Source organism: Erythrolamprus reginae, chromosome 3, assembly GCF_031021105.1.
Source record: "Erythrolamprus reginae isolate rEryReg1 chromosome 3, rEryReg1.hap1, whole genome shotgun sequence".
NCBI classification, from domain to species: domain Eukaryota; kingdom Metazoa; phylum Chordata; class Lepidosauria; order Squamata; family Dipsadidae; genus Erythrolamprus; species Erythrolamprus reginae.
In genome coordinates, this window is record NC_091952.1 from 82,029,594 (window position 1) to 82,053,990 (window position 24,397).

Here is a 24,397-nt window from a genome sequence, read left to right on the forward strand (position 1 = left end):
AATCAAATAAATTAAAATAAACAAACAAACAAATAAATAAATATTTCCCTGCTCCACTTCCTTGTTGGACTGGAGTGGAAACTTCCCAGCTTCTCAGGACATAACAATTCTGCTGATATATTGTTTATTTAACATGCTTGGTTTCCTGGGTAGAAGGGATTCATTCCACTGTTTTTCTAAAAACTGGACTAGATTCTCCTTCCCTCCTGCCGAGGTTCAACAAACTCTTTGGTTTTGCCTAGGAGAAAAACCTATCCCAAGAAACGAATCTGGACTCCCACTAGGACCCTTAAACACCAGAAATTCACAACAAGGAATATCACATATTTTCAAAGAAAGAACTTAATCCTTGTCATCCCTTTTTGTGGTCTTTGTATTTTTGAGCTGAGTGCCCCCTGCGTTTATACATTCAGCGGTGGCAGGATGAAAGATGCGTGGTTCAAAATATCAGAACCTCCCTGGGAGCACAGAATATTTCTCGCTTTCAGCTTACATGGAAAGCAGAGGATTGAACCTGAAGTGGGTTACCAGCCTCTGACAAGATGGCAGAACACACCGTGAGAATGATCCTTTCATGAAGTTTCTTAAGTGAAATTATTTTAGGCTCAAAAAAAGTCCCTTCAAATATTAAGCAGTAGGGAAACTTACTGAAGAAGTGCATTGGTGCCACCTGCAGGTTCATTGACAGTTTTACATGCAAAATCTACAATAAAATTCTCCTATTTTTACTTTGCTATTGGCAGCGAAGACTTTAATCTTCTTACAGATTTAAACAAGAATGTGAACACAAAACGAACTCTGGCAAAATGTGTCTAGATTTAAGATGACTCAGAAAAAGTGACAGTGAAACAACTTTTCAACACATGGAGAATTCCAGTACTGTGATGCATTCAGATTCCTGTCGCTTTAAATCTCCTACCAGTCAGGACACCCTGACAAATTTCCTTTTGTAGTTGGAACATCAAAAGAAGCTAGGTCATTAGCCACCAGGAGATAAAAGGTCATGAAGGGATGGACCTAGATTAGACTATTTGAACCAATACGCTCTGGTTTTGAAATCGTCAAAGATTCTTCCCTTGTTTACACATTGGTCCCAGCACATACTTCTATTTTTAGAAAGCGGCACAACCCTAATGCATTTGGATTAAGTTTCCCACTGAATGCAATGGATATTTGATAGCAACTATACTGGCTGCTGTTTTGAAAGAAGAATTCTTAAAACACATCAGATACTCTCTGGAAATATGATAACCTGCAAGAAAACAATCCTTGTGATATTTGGGGTTGTTAACCCCAATAAATGCAGGTAGTGTAATATCACTTTGCATGAGTAGATAGCAAATACAAGAACCTGTTATGTAAAGATGTAGAATTAATGGCCTAGATCAGAGTTAGGCAAAATTGGCTCTTCTATGGCTTGTGAACTTCCAGAATTCCTGAGCCAATCATGCTAGCTCAGGAATTCTGGGAATTGAAGTCCACATGTCATAGAAGAGCCAACTTTGCCTACCCCTGGCCTAGATTTTAAGCAGCTCAATTATAGTTCAGCCTCTTGATTAACCAATTCCTAGCTCACTTCTGTCTATCACTCATAATAGAAATACTGTATGCATGACTCTAATAGTAAGAAATATAATACAAATCTAATAAATAAATAAGCAAGCAAGCAAGCAAGCAAATAAATAAATAAATAAATAAATAAATAAATAAATAAATAAATAAGAGTCTAAATATTAGAACCATTGAAATAAATACGGAATCTACTACATAAGATTGAATACGTTTATAATTTGTTAGAGGAATGTGACCATTTTGCTGGTTTACAATCAAACACCTTGAATCAGGGACATCAGCAGTGGGTGGAGGGTGGAGTTTAAAAATTCAAGATAACATTGTAATTGTGGAGCCAAGTTCCATCTCTGTGTTTACATTGACCATGGTGGGGTTCAAACTCAATGCTTGAAAGGACAAAGGGATATTGTAGGACATTGTAACATAAAAAACAAACATTTACTTACTATAGAATGACAATGGGCATACTTCAGACATTGTCCTTGAAACCTCTAAATAAATACAATGACAGTGGAAACAGCTTATCTCTGATGGTCATTTAATTACTGCAAAATTCCTGGCAGCCTCCTTTTACATTACTTTTTTCTAGTGTTGCTATAGAATTTTACATTGTTTCAGAAAAGTAGGGGGGAGAGAATTTTGCTGTAGTGCCTCAATTAATAAATGGCTAGTTTCATATTCCTTTGCAAGTCTCCTGTCCAGCAGTTGCTAAAATCCTTCTCTCCCCTTTTTATAGTCTGAAGTAGGAAATGAAATGGAATTGGACATATTACCAAGGCCCTCAAGCAAATTAAATAGTATTTTCTGGTTTTCCGTTATTGCAATTTGTAAAAAACTTCAGGCAGGGAGTCCCTATTTACCGTATTTTTCTGTGTATAAGGCAATGCTTTTTATTTAGAATATTTATCTAAAAATGGGTATGCCTTATATACGGGAGAACCATGGTTGTGAAACTGCCGATATCTTATCTCTGCAAACTAGCTTTATTTATTTATTTTATTTATTTATTAGATTTGTATGTTGTCCCTCTCCGCAGATTCGGAGTGGCTCACAACAAAAACAGTACAAATCCAATACCTAAAAACACTTTAACGAGGGAAACCTCCATTTGCAGAAACAAGCTAACAGGTTTCCTCCAATCATGAACCTTATGTAACTGACATCAGCTGATGTTGCCGCGAGCGTGTAGTCAGTGCCCAGATGCGACAGAGAGCAGTAATGTCGGAGCGTTCTGAGCACATAAAAATGTCAGAAAACACACAAAAAATACCAGTACCAATAAATGAATGTCTTACTCTGCAAAATAAATGTCTCCTATTTAATGTTTAAAATATTGCTATCTGAATTTTGGATAAGAAAAATATGGTAACTAAATTAGAGCAGCATCACAGTTATATTGTCAGTAGATCTTGTTTGTTTCACTGAGCTTAGCATAGAAAGGGCCTATTGCATTTTTCTTGGTATTTAGGTTATAAATATTGTCAAATCCTTTAACTTGTTCTGCTTTATGCTTTTTCCATAGATTTTATGACAAGAAATACCAAGTTTTTCTAAAACTTGCGGAAGATCAAAGAAAATATAAATCCATCATGCAGAATGCACAGACAGCATAAAGAAGAATTATTTTTCATATTAGAGGACAGATTGATTTCTTTGACTTTCTTGGTTAGCCATTTACATTAATGGGAAACATTGTATTAAAAATAGTAGCCTATTGAATATGAATAGAGATGTATTTTATTAAGGCGATATCATGGTACAAACTTGTCAAATCTACATTTCTTGAACCAGAACTGCAGCTATCATTCAACATTCTTTTTTTTCAGAGTTGCCTAAACTTTTTAAAAGCTTACAACATATGTGTATTATACAAAAGTGTATAAAAATGAATATATAGATAAAATATGCAAAATGCATACTTTTAAAATTTGAAAATAAAATAAACTGAAGCTTGGGAAAGAGAATGTCAAAATTATACAGTAAATGTGCCTTCATTAGTCAGGCTTTCTATTTAATGTCAAAAACTAAATTGGAGAAAGATTTAATTCTTGTTGCTTATTGTTTCCAGTAATAAAATCAAGAGTCATAATGTGACATGAGAACCAAGAGTTAAGAAGACATACCTCTTGTTGTTTGCTGCAGAACAGAGTGGCTAGATAAAATTTTACACCATATTTCTTTCAATTCCTTATCAGTGTAATTTTAAATATATCTTAAAACTCATTTATCAATTCTTTAATGTAGACTAAGTCAGGATACAACATGTTGGACTCTTGTTATATAAGAATATTGGAGGATCTTGATTTTTGCTAGAGTAACATGTTAAAAATCTGGTTATGTTTTCCTATCCATCTTTTTTATATCCAGGGTATTAAGGCAGAATCTGTTTGAGTTTCTATCTAATGTCCTTGATTTTTGAGTTTAATAAATGCATAGTTTGTTCAAGGTTTGGCTCTGTAATATTGCAGTTATTGTTCTTATCAAAATTAATAAAGATCATTTATAATTTTTTCTAATCTTTCAATTCAGTTATTTTAACTGAATCAGTTTAATCTGAAATTTGTTCAATTATTCAAAATTCTATGAGATAAAAAAAGTTTAGAAGAACATCAGAGAATTTCTCCATTTCCAGTTCATAATCTCCTGGATTTCTCATTATTCTTACCTAGATAATGTGGGGTTTTTTTATGGTCTGTTAACCTTTTTTCTCCCTTCAATCTCCTACCACAAAAAATAATTCAGTATTTGGATAAGAGCTATGATGGCACACTGGTTAGAATGCAGTACTGCAAGCAATTTCTGCTGCCTGCCAGCTGCCTACAATTTAACAGTTCAAATTTCACCAGGCTCAAGGTTGATTATCCGTCCATCCTTCCAAGTAAAATGTGGACCCAAATTGTTGGGGGCAATATGCTGACTCTAAAACCACTAAGAGAAGGCTGTAAAGCACTGTTAAGTGGTATATGTCTAACTGCTATAATATCTTACACTTGTTTCTAATACACTGAACAGTCCAAAATTTATTTCAGTTTATAGCACCAGCTTGGGATAAAATGAAGTAAAATTCTATCAGAATTGGCTGATGAACAGGAAAGATAGATAATGACTGCCTGAGAGTTATCCAACTATTTTATGTTTCCTTGCAAATACTATTTCTCAAAACTAGCCTTTCTTGCTTGGGTTTTCTAGGTTAACAGTACAGGTAGTCCTAAGCTTATGATGGTTCATTTAGTGACTATTCAAAGTTACAATGTTATTGAAAAAAGAGTAAGTATGGATATAAAAAAAATAATGCAACTCTCGGAACATTATAAAGAATAAATATATGCATAGATGTATATATATATATAATACACTGCTCAAAAAAAATAAAGGGAACGCTTAAACAACACAATATAACTCCAAGTAAATCAAACTTCTGTGAAATCAAACTGTCCACTTAGGAAGCAACACTGATTGACAATCAATTTCACATGCTGTTGTGCACATTCAACTTTGTACAGAAGAAAGTATTCAATGAGAAAATTTCATTCATTCAGATCTAGAATGTGTTATTTGAGTGTTCCCTTTATTTTTTTCAGCAGTTATATTTAGATAAACATACTGTAGTTTTATCATAAAGAGGCTAAAACATATGAAGAACAGTTGCAGGGACTGGGCATGTCTAGTTTAATGAAAAGAAAGTCTAGGGGAGATATGATAGCAGTGTTACAATATCTCAGGGGCTGCCATAAGGAAGAGGGAGTCAAATTATTCTCCAAAGCACCTGAGGGTAGAACAAGAGGCAATGGGTGGAAACTAATCAAGGAAAGAAGCAACTTATAACTAAGGAGAAATTTCCTGACAGAGCAATTAATTACTTGCTTCCAGAAGTTATGAATGCTCCAACACTGGACATTTTAAAGAAGATGTTGGATAACCATTTGTCTGAAGCGGTCGAGAGTTCCTGCCTAAGCAGGGGGTTGGACTAGAAGACCTCCAAGGTCCCTTCCAACTCTGTTATTCTGTTCTATAACTAATGTATAAAAGCTTGTGTTATAAAATGATGCTACAAGAGTCTTGACGTAAAATGTTTGTACTGCTATGTGTGAAGTGTTCTTAGAGTGTTTTTCATTAACCATCTATTTTATTTATACTGTAGTCACACAATCCTACGATTCTTATGAAAACTAAGGAGAAATTTCCTGATGGTTAGAACAATTAATCAGTGGAACAACTTGCCTCCAGAAGTTGTGAATGCTCTAACACTGGAAGTTTGTAAGAAGAGATTGGACAACCATTTATCTAAAACAGTATAGGATTTTCTGCCTGAGCTGGAGGTTGACTAGAATACCTCCAAGTCTCTTCCAATTCTATTCTATTGTTCTGTTCTGTTCGACTCTACTCACATCTAGACTTAGACATAAACTTTATTCAGTACTTCCACTTCCTCATTTTCTCAGTACCTTCTACTTCCTAATTCTTTTGCCCACTCCTTAACTTTCAGCATCAATGTCCTACGGTAATCAGGGATATATCAGACCACACCTGGAGTACTGTGTTCAGTTCTGGTCACCACACTTCAAAAAAGACATTGAAACTCTGGAGAAGGTGCAAAAAAGAGCAACCAAAATGATCAGGGGTCTAGAAACTAAGACTGGAGGGCCAGAGCGGACATGATAGCAGTCTACAGGTATACGAGGCGTTGCCACAGAGAGGAGGGGATCACTTTATTCTCCAGGGCACTGGAGGGCAGGACGAGGAACAACAGCTGGAAGCAGACCAAGGAGAGATTCAACCTGGAAATAAGGAAGAACTTCCTGACGGTCAGAACGATCAACCAGTGGAACAACCTACCAGCGGACATTGTGAACTCCAATACTCTGGACATTTTTAAGAGGAAATTGGACTGCCATTTGGCTGGGATGCTATAGGGTTCCTGCTTAGGCAGGGGGTTGGACTTGACCCGCATGGTCCCTCCCAACTCTAACAATAAATAAATAAACAAATAAATAAATAAATAAATCAGTCTTCCCCAAGATGCTCTAAAATGTATTCTTAAAACAGCAGCAATGCCTGTTTAAAGACTCCGAGATCTCACTGGTTTTAAGTCCTTTATTAGCATAAGAGCATCCAGCCAATATATTCTCTATTGTTTGCTTACACTTCAATGCAACACATTAGCTCTTAATCACTTTTTTAAACTCACTATCAGCACATTATAAACGTATCATGGCTGATTAATTTTGACTTTTCAAAAACAATGCCGTTCCCTCCCTTAATGATGCCAAGATAATGCTTTATTCCCCAGAGATCGTTCTGTTTCTACCTTCTGATTCCATTTGAGGGCAAATGTTTATAAGGCTAATCAAAAGTAAGATCACGACAGCTATGTTATCAGCTGTCTGCAAGATTCCACAGAGGGGTTCAGGCATCCCTTCAAGCGGGCAGGTCCTGCACAGGATAGTTCCCAAAAAACAGACGACAACTCTGAAGAGAAAGATCCACACAAGGGCAGCTAGCGTGAAGATTCCTCTTAGCACAACAAGGAGAACAAGTGGCAAGTCGTAAAGATGATCTATAAACTAAGCACAGAGATTGGATAAGTTAGGAATCTACTATTAATTTGAATTACAGTGTTCCCTCGATTTTCACGGGGGATGTGTTCCGAGACTGCCCGTGAAAGTCGAATTTCCGCGAAGTAGAGATGCGGAAGTAAATACACTATTTTTGGCTATGGACAGTATCACAAGCCTTCCCTTAACACTTTAAACCCCTAAACTGCAATTTCCCATTCCCTTAGCAACCATTTAGATTATTACTCATCATGTTTATTTATTAAAGTTTATTAAAAAAAATATTTATTAAAGGCGGACGAAAGTTTGGTGATGACGTATGACATCATCGGGCGGGAAAAACCATGGTATAGGGAAAAAAACAGCAAAGTATTTTTTAATTAATATTTTTGAAAAACCGTGGTATAGCCATTTCACGAAGTTCGAACCCACAAAAATCGAGGGACCACTGTATTCCAATTTTAGGGGAAGGAATTTTATAGGGACGCCCACGGATTAAAACAGAACAAAGCAGCATAAACAAGAGCCAAGGTGGCACAGCAGGTAAAGTGCAGTACTGCAGGCCACTAAAGCTGACTGTAGTTCTGCGGGTCAGCGGTTCAAATCTCATCACCATCTCAAGGTTGACTCAGCCTTCCATCCTTCCGAAGTGGGTAAAATGAAGACCTGGATTGTGGGGGCAATATGCTGGCTCTGTTAAAAAGTGCTACTGCTAACATGTTGTAAGCCGCCCTGAGTCTAAGGATAAGGGCGGCATTTAAAAATTGAATAAATGAATAAATAATAAATAAAATAATTAGGAAACACTCTTTCATCCTCCTCACTTGGGGTCACTCCAAAAGATTGTCCTCCTTTGGCATGACCGTATCACCTATTTAATGCCTCATTTAAAAAAAACACAATTTGTTTAATCTAACTTCTCCTTAGGGGAATAGCCAGCACAACTTCACTCATGGAATGTCCTCAATGTAAGTCAACGTAATGGGATCAATTTTGTTGATGTGGAAAGTGTTATCACTTACAGGCCGAGGGAGTCCCGAGAACCGTTTGTTGTAAGTTCTGATGTCGTAGAAAGTTTGCTTGTTTTTCTTGTCAGGCTGGTTTTCAGAACAGGTGTACAAAACAACAACCTTGCAAAAAAAGAAAAAACCACACCAAGATGTTGAGAACCAAGGTATAGATTTGTCTTCTGCTAGATAGAAAGACCCAATTAATTAATTATATGGATTTACATAGCCACCCATTTCACACTACACGACACTACATGGTTTATAATAAAAGGGATAAACTGAGCTGGGGTGGCGCAGCAGGTAGAGTGCTGTACTGCAGGCCACTGAAGCTGACTTGTAGATCTGAAGGTCAGCGGTTCAAATCTCATCACCGGCTCAAGGTTGACTCAGCCTTCCATCCTTCCGAGGTGGGTAAAATGAGGACCCGGATTGTGGGGTCAATAGCCTAGCTCTGTTTAAAAAGTGCTCTTGCTAACATGTTGTAAGCCACTCTGAGTCTAAGGAGAAGGGCGGCATAAAAATCAAATGAATGAATAAATGAATGAATAAATGCATACTATATAAAAATTAAAACATGCAGCCACTAAGCATTATGACTGACTTTTAATCTATTGAGGATTTTAGATAGTCATGTAATTTTTTTTGTTAATTGTATTAATTTTATTGTAGATCACTGTTTTTATATGCTGTAAAGCACTCCGAGTCTTCAGAGAGGGGCGGCATAGAAAAATGAATGAATGGATGGAAAGGAAAGGAAAGGAAAGGAAGGAAAGAAAGAAAGAAAGAAAGAAAGAAAGAAAGAAAGAAAGAAAGAAAGAAAGAAACTATCAACACAGTCTGGATATGGGCTCTATCACACATCCCCAGATTATACAAAAGACTCAGGTACATAACCAGGATTTCAGGGCCATGTGAAAATCCAGCAGGGTTGAGGCTAGTCTAACTTCAGAGGAAATTATATTCTGAAGGCTGGGCAGATTGGCAGAAAAGGCCAACTTGGTCCCCACCTGCCAACATCCTAACAGGACCCCAGAGCAGGCCGTTTCATGATTGCTATTTTTTGAATTTCTGGGTCATGTGCTTTACCCTTTGAGGTTAAGATCTTCCCTAGAAAACTTGCTTCTTTATGCTGAGACCATTGTGCATTTTACTACACAATTAGAAGGTAAAGCTCAGTGAAGTATAACAGCCCGTCTTTCTGGGTCTGCAGATCAGCAGTGGCAGCAGCGGTTGAGGTGGGGGGGTGATTCAGTGCAATGGAGCTTTGCGTGCAAACGTGCCAGTCCACAACTTGCACAAATTGTGTTTTGTATGCTCACCCGTTTGCCCGCTGCTTGCACAGCTGCTACGGCCTGGGAGCAAGCCATAGCCAGGGGTTGGGAACCCCTGGATTATAAGACAGAACAAATTTATTTATTAGTTTTTTATCCAGCCTTTATTGTTTTTATAAATAACTGAACATGCACATTACTCCTTCCTCACAACAACAATTCTGTGAAGTGAGCTGGGCTGAGAGAGAGACTGACCCAAAGTCACTCAGCTGGCTTTCCTACCTAAGGTGGGACTAGAACTCACAGTCTCCTGGATTCTAGGCCAGCACTTTAACCACTACACTAAAATGGATCTTTGAAGACAATCAACCATTAAAAAAAAAAATCAAAGCCTATGGCTGGTACACTGTTTAATCATTGATAGTTCTTTGATCTGACAAGCATGAAATTAGAAATGCTGATATCTGTATTAAGGAATGAAAACCTGAAATATGAGAGGGCTATTCTTGGCGTTTTTCTGCCTCCTTTTGTAACTTCAAAGAAAAGATGGAAACTCTTACTTTTTGCCTGCAAAGTGGACAATTGATTGCACTCAGCCAAGATCCATGTTTCCAGTATTCAATTAGACAGTAACCTAGGAAAGGAAGACATGTCTTTGTAAACCAAAAAGTTACATAAGCCAACTTTGTAGCTGTCCACACTAAAATGTGATTTCTATATTACATAATGTAGCAAAGAGTAGTTACTTTGTTCAAGATGGCAATAAAAACTTAAGAAAAGTAGGAGAGGTGCTCAATACACTGAAATGTAACTCCATGTGAGCCAGTAATTAAATGGATATCCATTTGCACATTTGAAAACAGAATTAAACATTGCTCAAAAACTTAATGGTCCAATTTTGCACTTGTTTCCTGTGTAGCAGATTTGAAGGATGGGAAAGCAAACCTTTTTCAAGGCAGGGCATTTGTGGATTCTGACATTTCAAAATGACATCGGATCTTTCAATCATGTTTGTTCCAATTCTTTTTTTTAACCACCACCATCCCCAAGAAACATTATTAGTAATTACAAATAATAGCTCAATATTAGTCTTCTGTGCCATTTCCTGGACATATGGTTTGACATAAAGTTGAAATTTTAGACTTTTGGAAAATGTATAGCAATATGTAAAAATGATAGAAAAGAACAATCATGCCTTTTAAAAAATTGCTGTATAAGCATTTAAAGCTTTGGGTAATACATTTTCAATAAATTATTTGCTCCATTCTTGCACCTTTTAATGCCAAATATAATTAAATATACAGAGTGAAGTTTACTTAGCCCAAAGCCTGTTTGTATTGTTTGTACTTCCCTTCTTAAAATTATATAAAAGTGGACACAGGGAGAAATTTGTAAGAATTCATTGGGAAGTTTGTTTATTGCTATCGATCACTGTGTGGATGTGAAGATTAACTTGAAATATTTGTATATTCTTCAAGCTTGTATTTTGGAAGGATTGAAATAATATGTTCTCCAATGCACTTGCAAGGAGAGTCCAAGATGGGTTATACTTCAGTCTGATTGGTAAGGACTGAGTTTCAATTTAAATAATTACTAGGCAGGCACCGCCTCCCCCCTTAGCCCTCCAGTCTAAAAAACTCAGTCGCAGTAAAGGGACTCCTGAGTTACTTCTCTTGCAAAATTATTGTTTTTATTGCCTATCTTTGTATTACACTAATCACCTTTCTCTTTTTCCTTTTCTTTTAGATGCAGATGGGGGAATCTTACCTCAGGCGGGCCTGGGTTCAAAACCTCCCGCGGGTTTAACCCAGTTGCCTGCAGCTCCTCCCTGCTCAGACCCACGCAGACAGAGAGGACTCAGCAGAGCTGCCATTGTGGGTTCGGGAGTGAGCGCCCAGGTAGCCTACCTCCGAGGTGGCACCCGGAGGACGAGGAGGTGGTTGACGCCTCGGGGGGTCCTTCCCCCCCTGGCGAATACACCATGGGGCCGAGAGGTGGCGCCTCTCACCAGCGGCCCGCGGGGGAGGCCGTTGCCCCCCCCCAACGAAGGCAGGCGAAAGCCGATCCGCGTCCCCAGCAGCGGATCGGCTTCAGAGAGAGAATTGGAGCCATTACAAGGCTTTCTTTTTTCTCTTTAAGATTTTTTGACTTGAAACTAGCTAGAAGTTTTTTTTATGATATCAATTTTTTCTATTAGATATTTTTTGTATTAGTAGCATTGAATTAGATATTCAATCATGTATTCCTTTTTCTGTATCTGCATTTATACTTTTGAGAAGAGCAGGGATGATACATCCCTACACTGTATGTTAAATGTTTGTAAGTCTGTATGTTATTTTAAAGAAAATTAATAAAAAAATGTTGGGGGAAAAAAACAAAACAAGGCGGCTCGCAGAGGGCGGGAATCACCGGCTTCCCGCCCGCTTATAATGTTGCAACCAGTTGCCATGGTGACAGCCGGCAGCCATCTTGGGGCATTGACGCAGCAACGAGCGGCGGCCATCTTGGGAAGGTCCAGAGCCTCCCGGCTGCCGAATCTCACCCAAGCTGTCCCTGTTGCTATGGAAACCAGCCGGCGGCCATGTTGGTGAGGTCGCCGGCTCGGAACTGTGCTCGGCCACAGCCTTTGCTGAGGCTGGCAGGGAGGGCGCGCAGGCGCAGAGGGGGAAATCCCTCTCTTTTCGCTTTCATTTCTGGAGACTGCCCTCGATCGCGAGGTGCTCCGTGGACAATACAACAGTTTTTAGACATTACTCTAAAATCGTGAGTTTTTTGGGGCATGGCCGACCAGGCAGCACCAGTTGGGGAGGAGGCCACCGCTTCCAAGCCTAGTACCCCCAAAGAAAAAGCCTCTAAGTCAAAATCTGCGCAGAGCTCCTCATTAAGGGATGCAGAGAAGCGCATCAGAGCTCTTGAAAAACAGCTGGAGGCTTCACAGAGAGCACCGGGGCCGGCTGTACCTCCCACTCAGCAATTACCTACCAATCCCTCCATTTCCCCCCCCCCCATGTTTTACCCGGGGGTAACGATCTCAGTCTCAGAGAGGGATTGGTCCCTAGAGAGAGGGAGCCAGACCTGGCTACCACCCAGGACCGAGCCCTATGGCCTGGGGAGACAAGCTGCGGGATGGCCTTCTAACTACCCCCCTTCGCAATCCTCGCAATACGCGCAGACAGCCACCTTCACCCCTACGGCGGCAGGCCTTCGCAATACCCAGGATTCTTGGCAGAGCATGCCCCAGGCCCTGCAAGAGCTGATCACTGCCACATATAACCAGGGCCTTGTCACGGGGGCACAACAACACCAACAGGTTCCAGTGGGACTCCCTCCAATGAGGTCTAGAGACCCCTGGACGGCTCCTGCCACGCAGTCCTTGATGGAATCCATGAATGAGGAGGATGCCTACCGAGATGACTTCAGCGCAGCTGAGGATGACCTGTCTGGGGATGACCAGCCACCAGAACAACCCACCTACACGGGCCTGTTCAAGTCCTCACTCTTCAAGGTGCTCCTGAATAAGGCCAAGCTGACCATCGATCAGGCTGGCGAGAGTGGCCAGGCGGTCCCTCCGGAGGCATCTCAGCCAGCAGGAGATCTGTTCGTCTTCCCTAAGCAGGAGACAGTGAACATCCCATCTTCCCATCTGTTCCTGGAGACCATTCAGCGCCCATGGGAAAACCAGGCGGCAGCCCAGGGACCCTCCAATCTTGACCGCAGATTTTACACCTTCGACCAACAGATGGAGGAGTTGCTGGAATTCCCAGCTGTGGACAAGCCCGTAACGAGCCTGGTATCGAATGCCCTAGTGCCCTCTGAGTCACAGGAAGGCCTGAAGGCTGAGGACAAAAGGGCGGAGAACGTGGCTTGCAGGACCCACCAGATGGTGGCCTGGGCCGTGCAAGCCGCTTCGGCTGCCTCATTTTTCAACAGGGCCATGATCCTCTGGATTAAGGAAATCCAGGCCAGAGCTGACCCAGAGGATGGAAGACTTCGGCAGGACCTCAACAAATTGTTGGCGGCCACCGAGTTTTCAGTGGATGCCACCGTCAACGCCGCAAAGTTCGCATCACGAGCAATGGCCTCCTCTGTGGCCTCGCGCAGACTCATTTGGCTCCGCAACTGGCAGGCGGATGTCAAATCCAAATGGAGTCTTGCCTCCTCCTCGTTCAAGGGAAAGAAGCTGTTCGGGGAAGTCCTTGATGATGTCCTAATCGAGGACAAGGACAAAAAGAAGGTGATGCCCAGGGCTAGCAGACCGGCAGGATAGGCGTTCCACTCCCTATCAACGACAACAGCCCTTTCGAGCAGAGCCCTCCTCGACCAACTCCCAGACGACGAGGCCGTACTTCCAGGGCTCCTTCAACCAGGGATCCTTCAGGTCGGACAGGTCCTACCAGACGGACCGAGGTAGATCGTACCAAGGTCGCCGCCCCTTCAGAGGAGGCAACAGGGGCTTTAGAAAAAACAAGTGACTTTCAGAGCGATGTCCCCGTAGGCGGCAAGCTGCGGCTTTTCCCGGGCATCTGGGAAACCACATCCTCAGACGCATGGGCGACATCTACGGTTTCCCAGGGCCTGAGGATCGAATTCATTCGACCTCCCCCCCAGCGCTTCCTACCTTGTCGTATCCCGTCAGACCCACAAAAGAGAAAACTCCTATACCGAGAGGTGTCGCACCTCATAGAGATAGGGGCTATAGAGGAGGTACCCTTGACTCATCAAGGCAAGGGATTTTACTCGGCAATTTTTCTCGTGCCAAAATCCTCAGGAGGAGTGCGAATGATCCTCAATCTTCGACAGTTGAATCTCTATGTGAAATACAGGAGATTCAAAATGCACTCACTAAAAACCATCCTGGCCTCCATAAGACAAAACAATTTTATGACATCTATAGACTTGAAGGAAGCCTACCTTCACACGTACCCATCTTTCCGCATCACAGGCAATTCCTGAGATTCTGCCTAGACGGCACGCATTTCCAATACAAGGCGATGCCCTTTGGACTTTCTTCCACTCCCAGGACGTTCACAAAATTACTGGACGTCCTCACGGCCAGTCTCAGACGCCAGTCGGTACGCGTGATGGCGTACCTCGACGATATCGTCATTCTGTCAAGAACCAGAGAACAGGCACACAGAGACTCACAACTGACAATCCAGACACTACAAGACCATGGCTTTACAGTCAACTGGTCAAAGAGTCACCTAACACCTACAAATCGCCTTGCCCACCTGGGCACCACTATAGACTCCAACCTGGGTATACTTTTTCTGTCCCAGGAAAGACAAAGAACAATCAGGACTCTGATAGGGGAGCTGGGGCCTCAACAATACCCCACTCTTGCCCTTTTGTCAAAGATCCTAGGGACTTTAGTCTCATGCATCGATATAGTGCCATGGGCGAGACACCATCTACGCCCACTCCAATGGTTCCTGCTGCCATATCAGAGACAAAAGACCAGTCACTCTCACAGGAGAGTCCTCCTCAGTACCAGGGTATGCAACTCTCTACAATGGTGGAGGTCCCCTTCACTGACCAGGGGCTCCATATTCCTGGACAGGGACCTTATTACAATAACAATGGACGCCAGTTTGATAGGGTGGGGAGCACACCTCTCTTCACACATGGTTCAGGGACTCTGGGATCCTCAGGACCTGCAAGAGATCAATATAAATTTCCTAGAACTGAAGGCTGTTTCATTGGCCCTCCACAGCCTTGCTCATCTAGTACGGGGTCATCATGTACGCATCCTGACCGACAACGTCTCCACGCGTTCCCACATCAACCGACAGGGGGGAACACGGTCAAGGAGATTAATGAAGGAATCGACATCACTCCTCAGATGGGCAGAGGCAAATCTGGCCTCGCTATCAGCAGAACATATCTCCGGAGTGGAGAATGTGTGGGCGGACTGGCTCAGCCGTCAGACACTCGACCCGGGCGAATGGCGACTGGACCCCGAGATTTTTCAGGAGGCGGTGAGGAGATTCGGGGAGCCGGTGATAGACTTGTTTGCAATCAACCTAAACACCCAACTTCCTCGTTTCTTCGCTCTTTATCCGACCCTGGGCGCGGAAGGAGTGGATGCCCTAACCCTTCGATGGCCTCTGGGTCTTCTATATGCGTTCCCGCCTCTATCCATCCTTCCCAGGGTGATACGGAAGATCCTGGAGGAGAGAGCAGAGGTGATGCTGATAGCCCCGTTTTGGCCCCGTCGCATCTGGTTCGCGGACCTAGTGCAGCTATCGATGTCACCCAGCTGGAGAATACCGGACCAACGGATCTCTCTAACACAGGGGTCCTTCTCTCACCCGGAGCCACAATGGTGGCAACTAACCGTGTGGCGCTTGAGCGGGAATATCTAAAACGCCAAGCTTTACCAGACACGGTCATTGACACCATACAGGCTGCCCGTAGACCTTCTACAAGGCGAATCTACCAGGCAACTTGGGCTGCTTTCCACAAATTCTGTGAGCAATGGGAGATAGATCCTCAGACGGCGCCACCGCACATGGTTTTGACCCTTCTGCAGGCAGGACTAGAAAAGGGCCTTGCCCCTAATACCTTACGCCGTCATGTTGCCGCTCTGGCCACCATTATTTCGACAGACAGTTACCGTTCCCTTACCAGACATCCCTGGATCAGGGATTTCCTGAAAGGAGCGGCCAATCTTAAACCACCAGTGATTCATCGTTTTCCTTCTTGGGACCTTCCCTTGGTGTTACACGCGCTGACAGGTCCTCCCTTTGAACCCATACGCCAGATCTCGTTAAGGTTGCTGACTCTTAAGACCGCCTTCCTGGTCACAATCACTTCAGCCAGAAGGGTCTCTGAGATAGCCGCTTTGTCAATAAGACCAGACCTTTGTTGTTTTGACCCAAACAGAGTAGTTCTTAGACTGGATCTGGCATTTATCCCAAAGGTAAACACGTCCTTTCACAGGACTCAGGATATCATACTTCCGGACTTCTGTGCTCGTGGGACTCACCCATCTGAATTAAGGTGGCATAAACTGGACGTGAGACGAGCCCTAAAAATTTATGTTAGGAGGACTCAACCTGTTAGGACATCAGAAGCCCTGTTCGTGTCTTTTGCCACTAGGACCATGGGCACCAAGGTGTCCTCTCAAACTATCAGCCGATGGTTGAGGGAATGTATTTCAGAGGCAAATAGGACTAAAGGATCCCCAATTCCACTGGGGATAACGGGACATTCGACTCGAAGTGCGGCGGCTTCATCGGCCTGGAGAACCCAGGCCTCTTTAGAGGACATATGTAGAGCAGCCACGTGGGCAGCTCCGTCAACTTTTATCAAGCATTATAGGATTGACTCCTTTGCTTCGGAGGAAGCAGCGTTTGGGAGGAGGGTGCTGCAGGGGGTCTGTTCCTATGCGGAACCCCTGGTCCAGTCTTGTCCCTCCCTGTGATCACAACTTGGGCATATCCCATCTTGGACTCTCCTTGCAAGTGCATTGGAGAAAGACCATTGAACTTACCTAAACGGTCTTCTCGATGCACTGCAAGGAGAGTCCAAACCCTCCCGACTCTGGGACCAGGGCTACTGTGGGGGGTTGAGTTGTATAGTTACAGTTTAGTGTTTGGAAGTTAAATTGTTTAATAAATGGTTTTTGCTTTACTGCTCCTTCGCCTTACTTTAGACTGGAGGGCTAAGGGGGGAGGCGGTGCCTGCCTAGTAATTATTTAAATTAAAACTCAGTCCCTACCAATCAGACTGAAGTATAACCCATCTTGGACTCTCCTTGCAGTGCATCGAGAAGACCGTTCAGGTAAGTTCAACGGTCTGTCTATGCATTTTATAACTTGTATTCCCTACTTGGAGCATTTAATATTAGAACAAAGTAAAAAGAACAGAAAGGGATTCCTGTATGGGTGTGGTTAATTGAATGAATGCTCTTGTTTTATAGCAGAAAGCCACATCAGATCAGTTCTCGTTCTGACTTTGATAGCCAAATGCTTTTAATGTACGTGTGTTATAATATGGCTAAATTAAATATGTTGCTTTTATATGGTCTATCCCTATGATGGCTAACCTTTTTCTCATCGCATGCCAAAAACATGCACATGATAGCACGCTGGCACACATAATGCAATGCATGGTTGACCACCACTACCCCGCACTCCCGTTTCAGCTCCAGACAGCCTCCGGAGCCCAGGATAGGCCGTTTAAACCCTCTTGGAGGTTCAAGGAAAACTTCCAGAATCTAGGGAGGGTGAAAAACAGGCTTCCCGCAAGTCCAGAAAGTAGTCAAAAATCAGCTGGCTGGTGGGAGGTGCGTGTACATGCGTGGTAAAGCTGAGCTCGACAATGGTTCGTGTGCCTGGAGAAGTGGCTCTGTGTGCCACTTTTGGCACACGTGACATAGGTCCACCATCACAAGTCTATCCTGTATAACAGGGAAGTGGATACCAAAGGCAGTGGGAAAATGAGAATTACATTTTTAATAGAATTATAAATGTGAAGTCTTATTCCATACATTAAATTCCTTACTAATCCATATGAGAATATTATTTGTATTACAAGGATTCTGGAGGAACAGGTTTATAAACTCTCTAATTTGATATTTTGCAGTGATTGTAAATGTTTGTAAAATGATGTTACAAAAATGAAAGTGTCACATTATTGGTGCAGTGCCCATTATCAGAAAAATAGCTGCAATCAATCCTACTATTTTGCTGCACTAGGAGTGCTATTATTTTTCTTCATGTGCTCCATGGTGTAAAGATTGATTGATTGATTATTTATTTATTTATTTATTTATTTATTGATTGATTGATTGATTGATTGATTGGATTGGATTTGTATGCCACCCCTCTCCGTAGACTCGAGACGGCTAACAACAATAATAAAAACATCATATAAATCCAATACTAAAACAACTAAAAACCCTTATTGTAAAAACCAAACATCCCTACAAACAAACATAACATGCATAAATTGTAAAGGCCTAGGGGGAAAGAATATCTCAATTCCCCCATGCCTGACGACAGGGGCGGGTTTTAAGGAGTTTTGAGGAGCAAATGGGCATTCCCCACCGCCTCCACAGGCTGAAAACAGGCTGTATCCCGAACACAAATGGTATTTTTATACTGTGTGTTCACTGTTTTTAATAACTATTTAGAAAATACTTTGAATATTTTAATGGTCTTCAAACTATAAACCATGCAGAGAATATTTGTTTGTCAGTAGCCATACATATTTTTTAAATTGATCTTTATAAACCTTTATATATTTGCTTTACTTTCTATATCAAAATAGATGCAAATTAACCACTTTACTAAAATAAGTTATTTGGTAATTTGCTACAGACACCGCAGCTCTTTTTTGTCATACATACTGATAATAAAGATATTTTATCTGTATTACCACTGACTTCAGATGGCAAGAAATGTGCATGCAATTTCCCAAAATATTACTAAACATAAACCCACAAATCTCTCTCCACATAATAGAATAATTTGCTTAACTAAAGAAAACAGCATATTTTGAACACTGTAAGATTCAAGATGTGGTATTCTGAAGAGCAGATATTAAAGTGTGTATAAATTCTAGAGTGTTTTTAATTAAAAAAAATTAGGAGATTGAAGTATTCATAAGTTAATTATTTTTTGCCTTTTTCAGATGGCAGGAGGTAGTTTTTAATTTACTTAATTCTCAAGGCAACAATGTTCATATTCTTGCTATTAAATTAGCTTAAACCTTTGACTGCCAATTGTTTTTGTTCTGTTTGATATAGCTGTTACTGTTGGCCTTTTGCCAGCTCCGAGACTCAAATGGAAATGTTAAGTAAGTACAGTACTCTTGGTCTCAAAAGTAAAAATTTCCTGTTTAATTGTCCACAAGACTTCCTGAACATTGCAAAACTTTATAATGTGTCTGTGGTACTATACAATAGCTGAAGTAAAAGTACTGATTCATTTAATTTTTTCATAATAAAAATAGTGATGGGCATGTGCATTTTTACAAGAGATATCAAGATTAGTTCAAACATGGTAGTGTGAATATATTCAGAGATAGATCACCAACAAATGTTACGTTACAATTTATTTCACGAAAACTTTGGCCCTTATCGGCTGTCTTTTGCATAATATCCACAATTAGGCATTTGTTTTGCAAAATGTATATATTTACTGTTTAATTCTATATTTTCATGTAATATTAAGATTATTGTAGTTTTGCAAAATAAAATTTATCAGCAAATAGTAATAGCCCAATTAACTTGCCACAAAAGAAATGTCCACAGTTGGTTTCTACAGGGAAATTAGCGGTTTGGAGACAGATAGGGCAGCTCAAGTCACTGGGATAGCTTTGCTGCCACTGCTGAAAATGTTCCTAAGAGAAGGAAGAAAATGCTATGTTTAAAAATATCCCAGTTAATTCCATAAATGTTTTAGAGCAGTGATGGCGAAACTATGGCATGGGTGCCCCAAATGGCATGCGGAGCCATATCTACTGGCACATGAGCTGTTGCCCATAGCTCAGCTCCAACATGCATGTGCGTGCCGGCCACCTTATTTTTGGCTTGCACAGAGGCTCTGGGAGGGTGTTTTTGGCTTCCAGAGAGTCTACGGAGGGATGGGGAAGGGCATTTTCACCCTTCTTTGGCTCCAGGGAAGCCTTTGGAGCCTGGGGAGGGCAAAACATGAGCCTACTGGGCCCACCAGAAGTTGAGAAACAAAGGGCCTCCAGGGAGGTGGGAGAAGCTGTTTTTGCCCTCCCCAGGCATTGAATTATGGGTGTGGGCACTCACCCATGTGCAATAGCATGCGTGCACACTCTTTCGGCACCTGAGGGGGAAAAGGGTTGCCATCACTGCTTTAGAGGCCTTAATAATTATGCATTGACCCTAGAAAACTCTGAAAAAATAGTACAATGCTTAATAGAATGTTTACCAGTTTTACATATTTCTGAATCTGCTATAGTAGTTGATAGGTGACTGCGGGTGTCCTTTGAAAATGCTTATGTAAGCACCATATTTTTTTTAAAAGGATGGAAAAGAAGCAGAGTAGTGTATTAAAGGCAATCCCTTTAATACATGAAAACTTGATTAATGGAGTCGTTCTGTTTTTATAAATTCAGCATATCATATATCAAGCCTCTGTTTTGGAAAACTAATCCTACTTCTTGTTTTTGAAGTTTCATCTCTTACCAAAACAGGAATCATATGTTTCTAATTAAGCTGCCACAAAAATTCTGAGTACAGGGATATTCAATTCTTCTGGAGGATAAATAATCAGAAGTTTGAAAGCTTTCCTGATACCTACAATTTTTGCACACACCTTTTGCATTGCATAAGAGATATTGTAAACTTACTATTCTGGAGGATGAAGGAACACAATTCTTTGCCAAACAATTCATTTCTTGTCTTTAAGTTGAGAACTCTATAAAATAAGTAAGACATGATATAATTTTGATAAGATAGGCTGTTGATGAGACAGATTTGGTTAGGTAGATATGCAGTACCAATAAACACAACAAATATTTATATAATAGTATTATTATTATTATTATTATTATTATTATTATTATTAATTAGATTTGTATGCCGCCCCTCTCCGTACACTTGGGGCGGCTCACAACATACAATAAAACAATTCATAACAAATCTAATAAATAAAAAAAAACCATTATTAAACCAGACATACACACAGACATACCATACACAAATTGTATAGGCCCGAGGGGGGGGGGGATGCCCCAATTCCCCCATGCCTGACGGCAGAGGTGAGTTTTAAGGAGTTTACGGAAGGCAAGGAGGGTGGGGGCAATTCTAATCTCTGGGGGGAGCTGGTTCCAGAGAGTTGGGGCCGCCACAGAGAAGGATCTTCCCCTGGGACCCACCAGATGACATTGTTTAGTTGACAGGACCCGGAGAAGGCCAGCTCTGTGGGACCTAATCGGTCGCTGGGATTCATGCGGCAGAAGGCGGTCCCGGAGATATTCTGGTCCGATGCCATGAAGGGCTTTATAGGTCAACTTTATAGCTTTATAGTATGCTCTTCCATGTTTCCATAGTCTATTCTTCAGTCATAAAATTATCTCAACTCCTCCTTCCCAAGGATAATTTTTCTTCAAAGCAATGGCATTTGCATCTTGCACACATCTTTTCAATTGTCGTATGCCTCATTTTCTAGGCATTTTCAATGCAGGTGCCAGGAATGAAATCCAGCAGGTTCTGACGGTTTTGGAGAAGCAATAGCAGAAATTTTGAGTAGTTTGGAGAAATGGCAAATACCACCTCTGGCTGGCCTCAGAGTGAGGTGAGAATGGGCAGGAATGGGGTGAGAATGGGAAGTTTGCAGTATCTTTCCCCTGCCACCTCTATCAAGCCATGCCCACAAAACCGGTAGTAAAAAAATTGGATTTCACCACTGGCAGGTGCTGAAATTTAACTGGTAATTTGATCACCTTCAATGTGTAACAGTCATTTTCATGTTCCCTTGATTTTCGCGGGTTCGAACTTCGCAAATAGCCTATACCACTGTTTTTTAAAAAATATTAATTAAAAAATACTTTGCGGCTTTTTTTCCTATACCACGGTTTTTCCCACCCAATGATGTCATATGTCATCGCCAAACTAATAATTTTTGCAAATAAATAACAAAAATAATAATTATTTTGAATAAATAATTATGTTTATAAATATCAGGATCACTAAGTGTCTTATTCAATGGTGAGTACCAGTAATAATGGTGAGTAAATGGTTGTTAATGGAATGGGAAATGGTAATTTAGGGGTTTAAAGTGTTAAGGGATGGCTTGTGATACTGTCCATAGCCAAAAATGGTGTATCTACTTCCGCATCTCTATTTCGCGGAAATTCGACTTTCGCAGGCGGTCTCGGAACGCATCCCCTGCGGAAATCGAGGGAACACTGTATAACTTCTTTTGTTTCAGTTATTTAGGTGGGTAGAACTAATTTGGCTAATGCATTATCCCATTCACTCCAATGCAATGGTGACTATACACATATGATCTTGTGAACCCTGACACTTTCCCATATTCTGAAGTCTGTAGAGAATCATATACCAGTTCAGTAAGGTACAAGGTGGCTATCGCATTTGCTCAACTGCTGAGGTTAAATTTCAGCCTAAACAAATACTTAAATATCTCAGGCTGTGATCCTGTATCTTCAAAAATTTAGTCTTTTACAGACTTAATTTTGACACCAAAACCACATTGGTGGGAAGGGGACGCATCCTAAGAAAAGAGCAAAGAGTTGGCACATTCAGAATTTAAAAAAATATAATGATGCATGCAAATATATTAATTTAATCATTGCGTTTACATTTAGTTAACGGACTATACGGAATATCATTACTCCCTGTATAAATACAGCAGAATTTTCCCCCACTATAAAAATGACAATTAGTGACACTATGGTAAAGGGTTAAGAATAGAGTCTTTGAAGTGTTTACGTCACATTTTTATATACCTGCCATCCTCAATAGGACGGATCTCAAGTAGACAAAGAAAGATGTTATGAAGTGATAGCAAGAATATATTTCTAAGTAAATATTTTATTCTCACTGAAATTAAAAAAAACCCATTTTGACTGAAGTCATTTGTTTATCAAATTTAGACATCACCCATGTCACTATTTAAATTTTAAATAATAATTTTAAAATTGTAATAAATTATATTATCTCGGATTAGGCAAAACTGAGGACCCAGATGTGTTCACAATCTTGATGGCTATTCTTTTAATAATTCATATAATTAACCAGAAGTGACCATATTAGAAACATTTATTTTCCATTTTGATCTAGTTCCATACTGAAGGAATAACTTGTTAGAATCTATCATTAGTTAACTAACCTGATATATTGTTGGAGACAACTCGCTCTTTTAACTGTGCAATCCAAACAGAACCTGGAGTGTTCTTTTTAAGCAACATAACACAAGGTTTGTGGACATTTACGGTTCCCGATCAGCAGACAGATCGGGTCAAAAAAACCTTGCTTCCTTATCTTTGACCCGAGACCCCATTTGTAGTTTTAAGTGACCGCTGGTTTTAAAAAAGCATCAGAGCTGCCCTCTGTTTATTTTGAGCTAAGTCCAGCATCCCAGATGAGTTATAAAAAGAAATTGGTATTACACAGAGTTAATGATTCATTGAGGCATTTGCATGCTACTTGAAAAATCTCTCCATCTCTCCTCAAAGACAAAGTCAGCAAGCTGACCTTCACTCACACTCTCCCTGTACAAATGCTTTTAAATCAATCTTGACTTCTGATGACTACCAAAACAAGTCCCTGCAGTTTTCTTGACAGGACCTTTGGAAATGGCTTGCCATTGCTTCATTTCTAGGGTTGAAATATGGTGGCTGGCCCATGGTCACCCAGCTGGCTTTGGGCCTAAGGAAAAACTAGGACTCACAGTCTTCTGACTTTTAGCTTTTCACTACTACACCACACTGGCACTCTATCCCTCTCTATCATTCTGTAAGTCTCCTGAATAAGAAGGGGGGTCAGACTAGATGGCCACTGAGGCCCCTTCCATCTCTATCATTCTGTAAGTCTCCTGAATGAGAAGAGGGATCAGACTACATGGCCACCGAGGTCCCTTCCCTCTCTATCATTCTATAAGTCTCCTGAATGAGAAGGGGGGTCAGACTAGATGGCCACCGAAGTCCCTTCCCTCTCTATCATTCTGTAAGTCTCCTGAATGAGAAGGGGGGTCAGACTAGATGGCCACTGAGGCCCCTTCCATCTCTATCATTCAACTGGGGGGGGGGGGTGTATGAAACAGCAAACTGTCCCATTCTTTCCTTCCAAAAGTAGCATTTTGTAACAACCGTTCTGATTGGATGGTGGCGAAGTATCCCATGTGGCCAAAAGGCTGTGGCTGAATTTGGACTTTTGTGACCAAAGGGCTGGGGCGAAGAGCTAGGGGCCTTTGGGCGAGGGAGAGAAGGCAGCGGCCGTTCAGCTGCTGCGGAGGAAAGAGCTTCATCCAACTGGCAGAGGCAT

General features: G+C 41.2%; 2 protein-coding genes across 8 annotated transcripts in view; one reads left to right on the top strand and one right to left on the bottom strand.

The window, feature by feature from the left end:
• FGGY (FGGY carbohydrate kinase domain containing) overlaps nucleotides 1–4,085 on the top strand; it is a 239,001-nt gene extending 234,916 nt beyond the window's left edge. For 6 of the 7 annotated variants that reach the window (XM_070746020.1, XM_070746019.1, XM_070746021.1 and 3 more), the window contains one exon: nucleotides 3,095–4,085. In XM_070746020.1, the coding sequence (XP_070602121.1) occupies nucleotides 3,095–3,185 (91 nt within the window). In that variant the 3' untranslated portion in view covers nucleotides 3,186–4,085. The remainder of the gene's footprint in view (nucleotides 1–3,094) is intronic. The other variant, XM_070746024.1, reaches the window with a different exon arrangement.
• A 2,567-nt stretch (nucleotides 4,086–6,652) lies between these two features.
• The window catches only part of LOC139165737 (E3 ubiquitin-protein ligase RNF170-like), a 31,097-nt gene continuing 13,352 nt past the window's right edge, over nucleotides 6,653–24,397 (bottom strand). Inside the window, exons 2-6 of the mRNA XM_070748976.1 lie at nucleotides 20,740–20,807; nucleotides 19,650–19,758; nucleotides 9,969–10,042; nucleotides 8,150–8,257; nucleotides 6,653–7,136 (exon numbers count right to left, since the gene is read on the bottom strand). Of these exons, the coding sequence (XP_070605077.1) occupies nucleotides 6,852–7,136; nucleotides 8,150–8,257; nucleotides 9,969–10,042; nucleotides 19,650–19,758; nucleotides 20,740–20,784 (621 nt within the window). The 5' untranslated portion in view covers nucleotides 20,785–20,807 and the 3' untranslated portion in view covers nucleotides 6,653–6,851. The remainder of the gene's footprint in view (nucleotides 7,137–8,149; nucleotides 8,258–9,968; nucleotides 10,043–19,649; nucleotides 19,759–20,739; nucleotides 20,808–24,397) is intronic.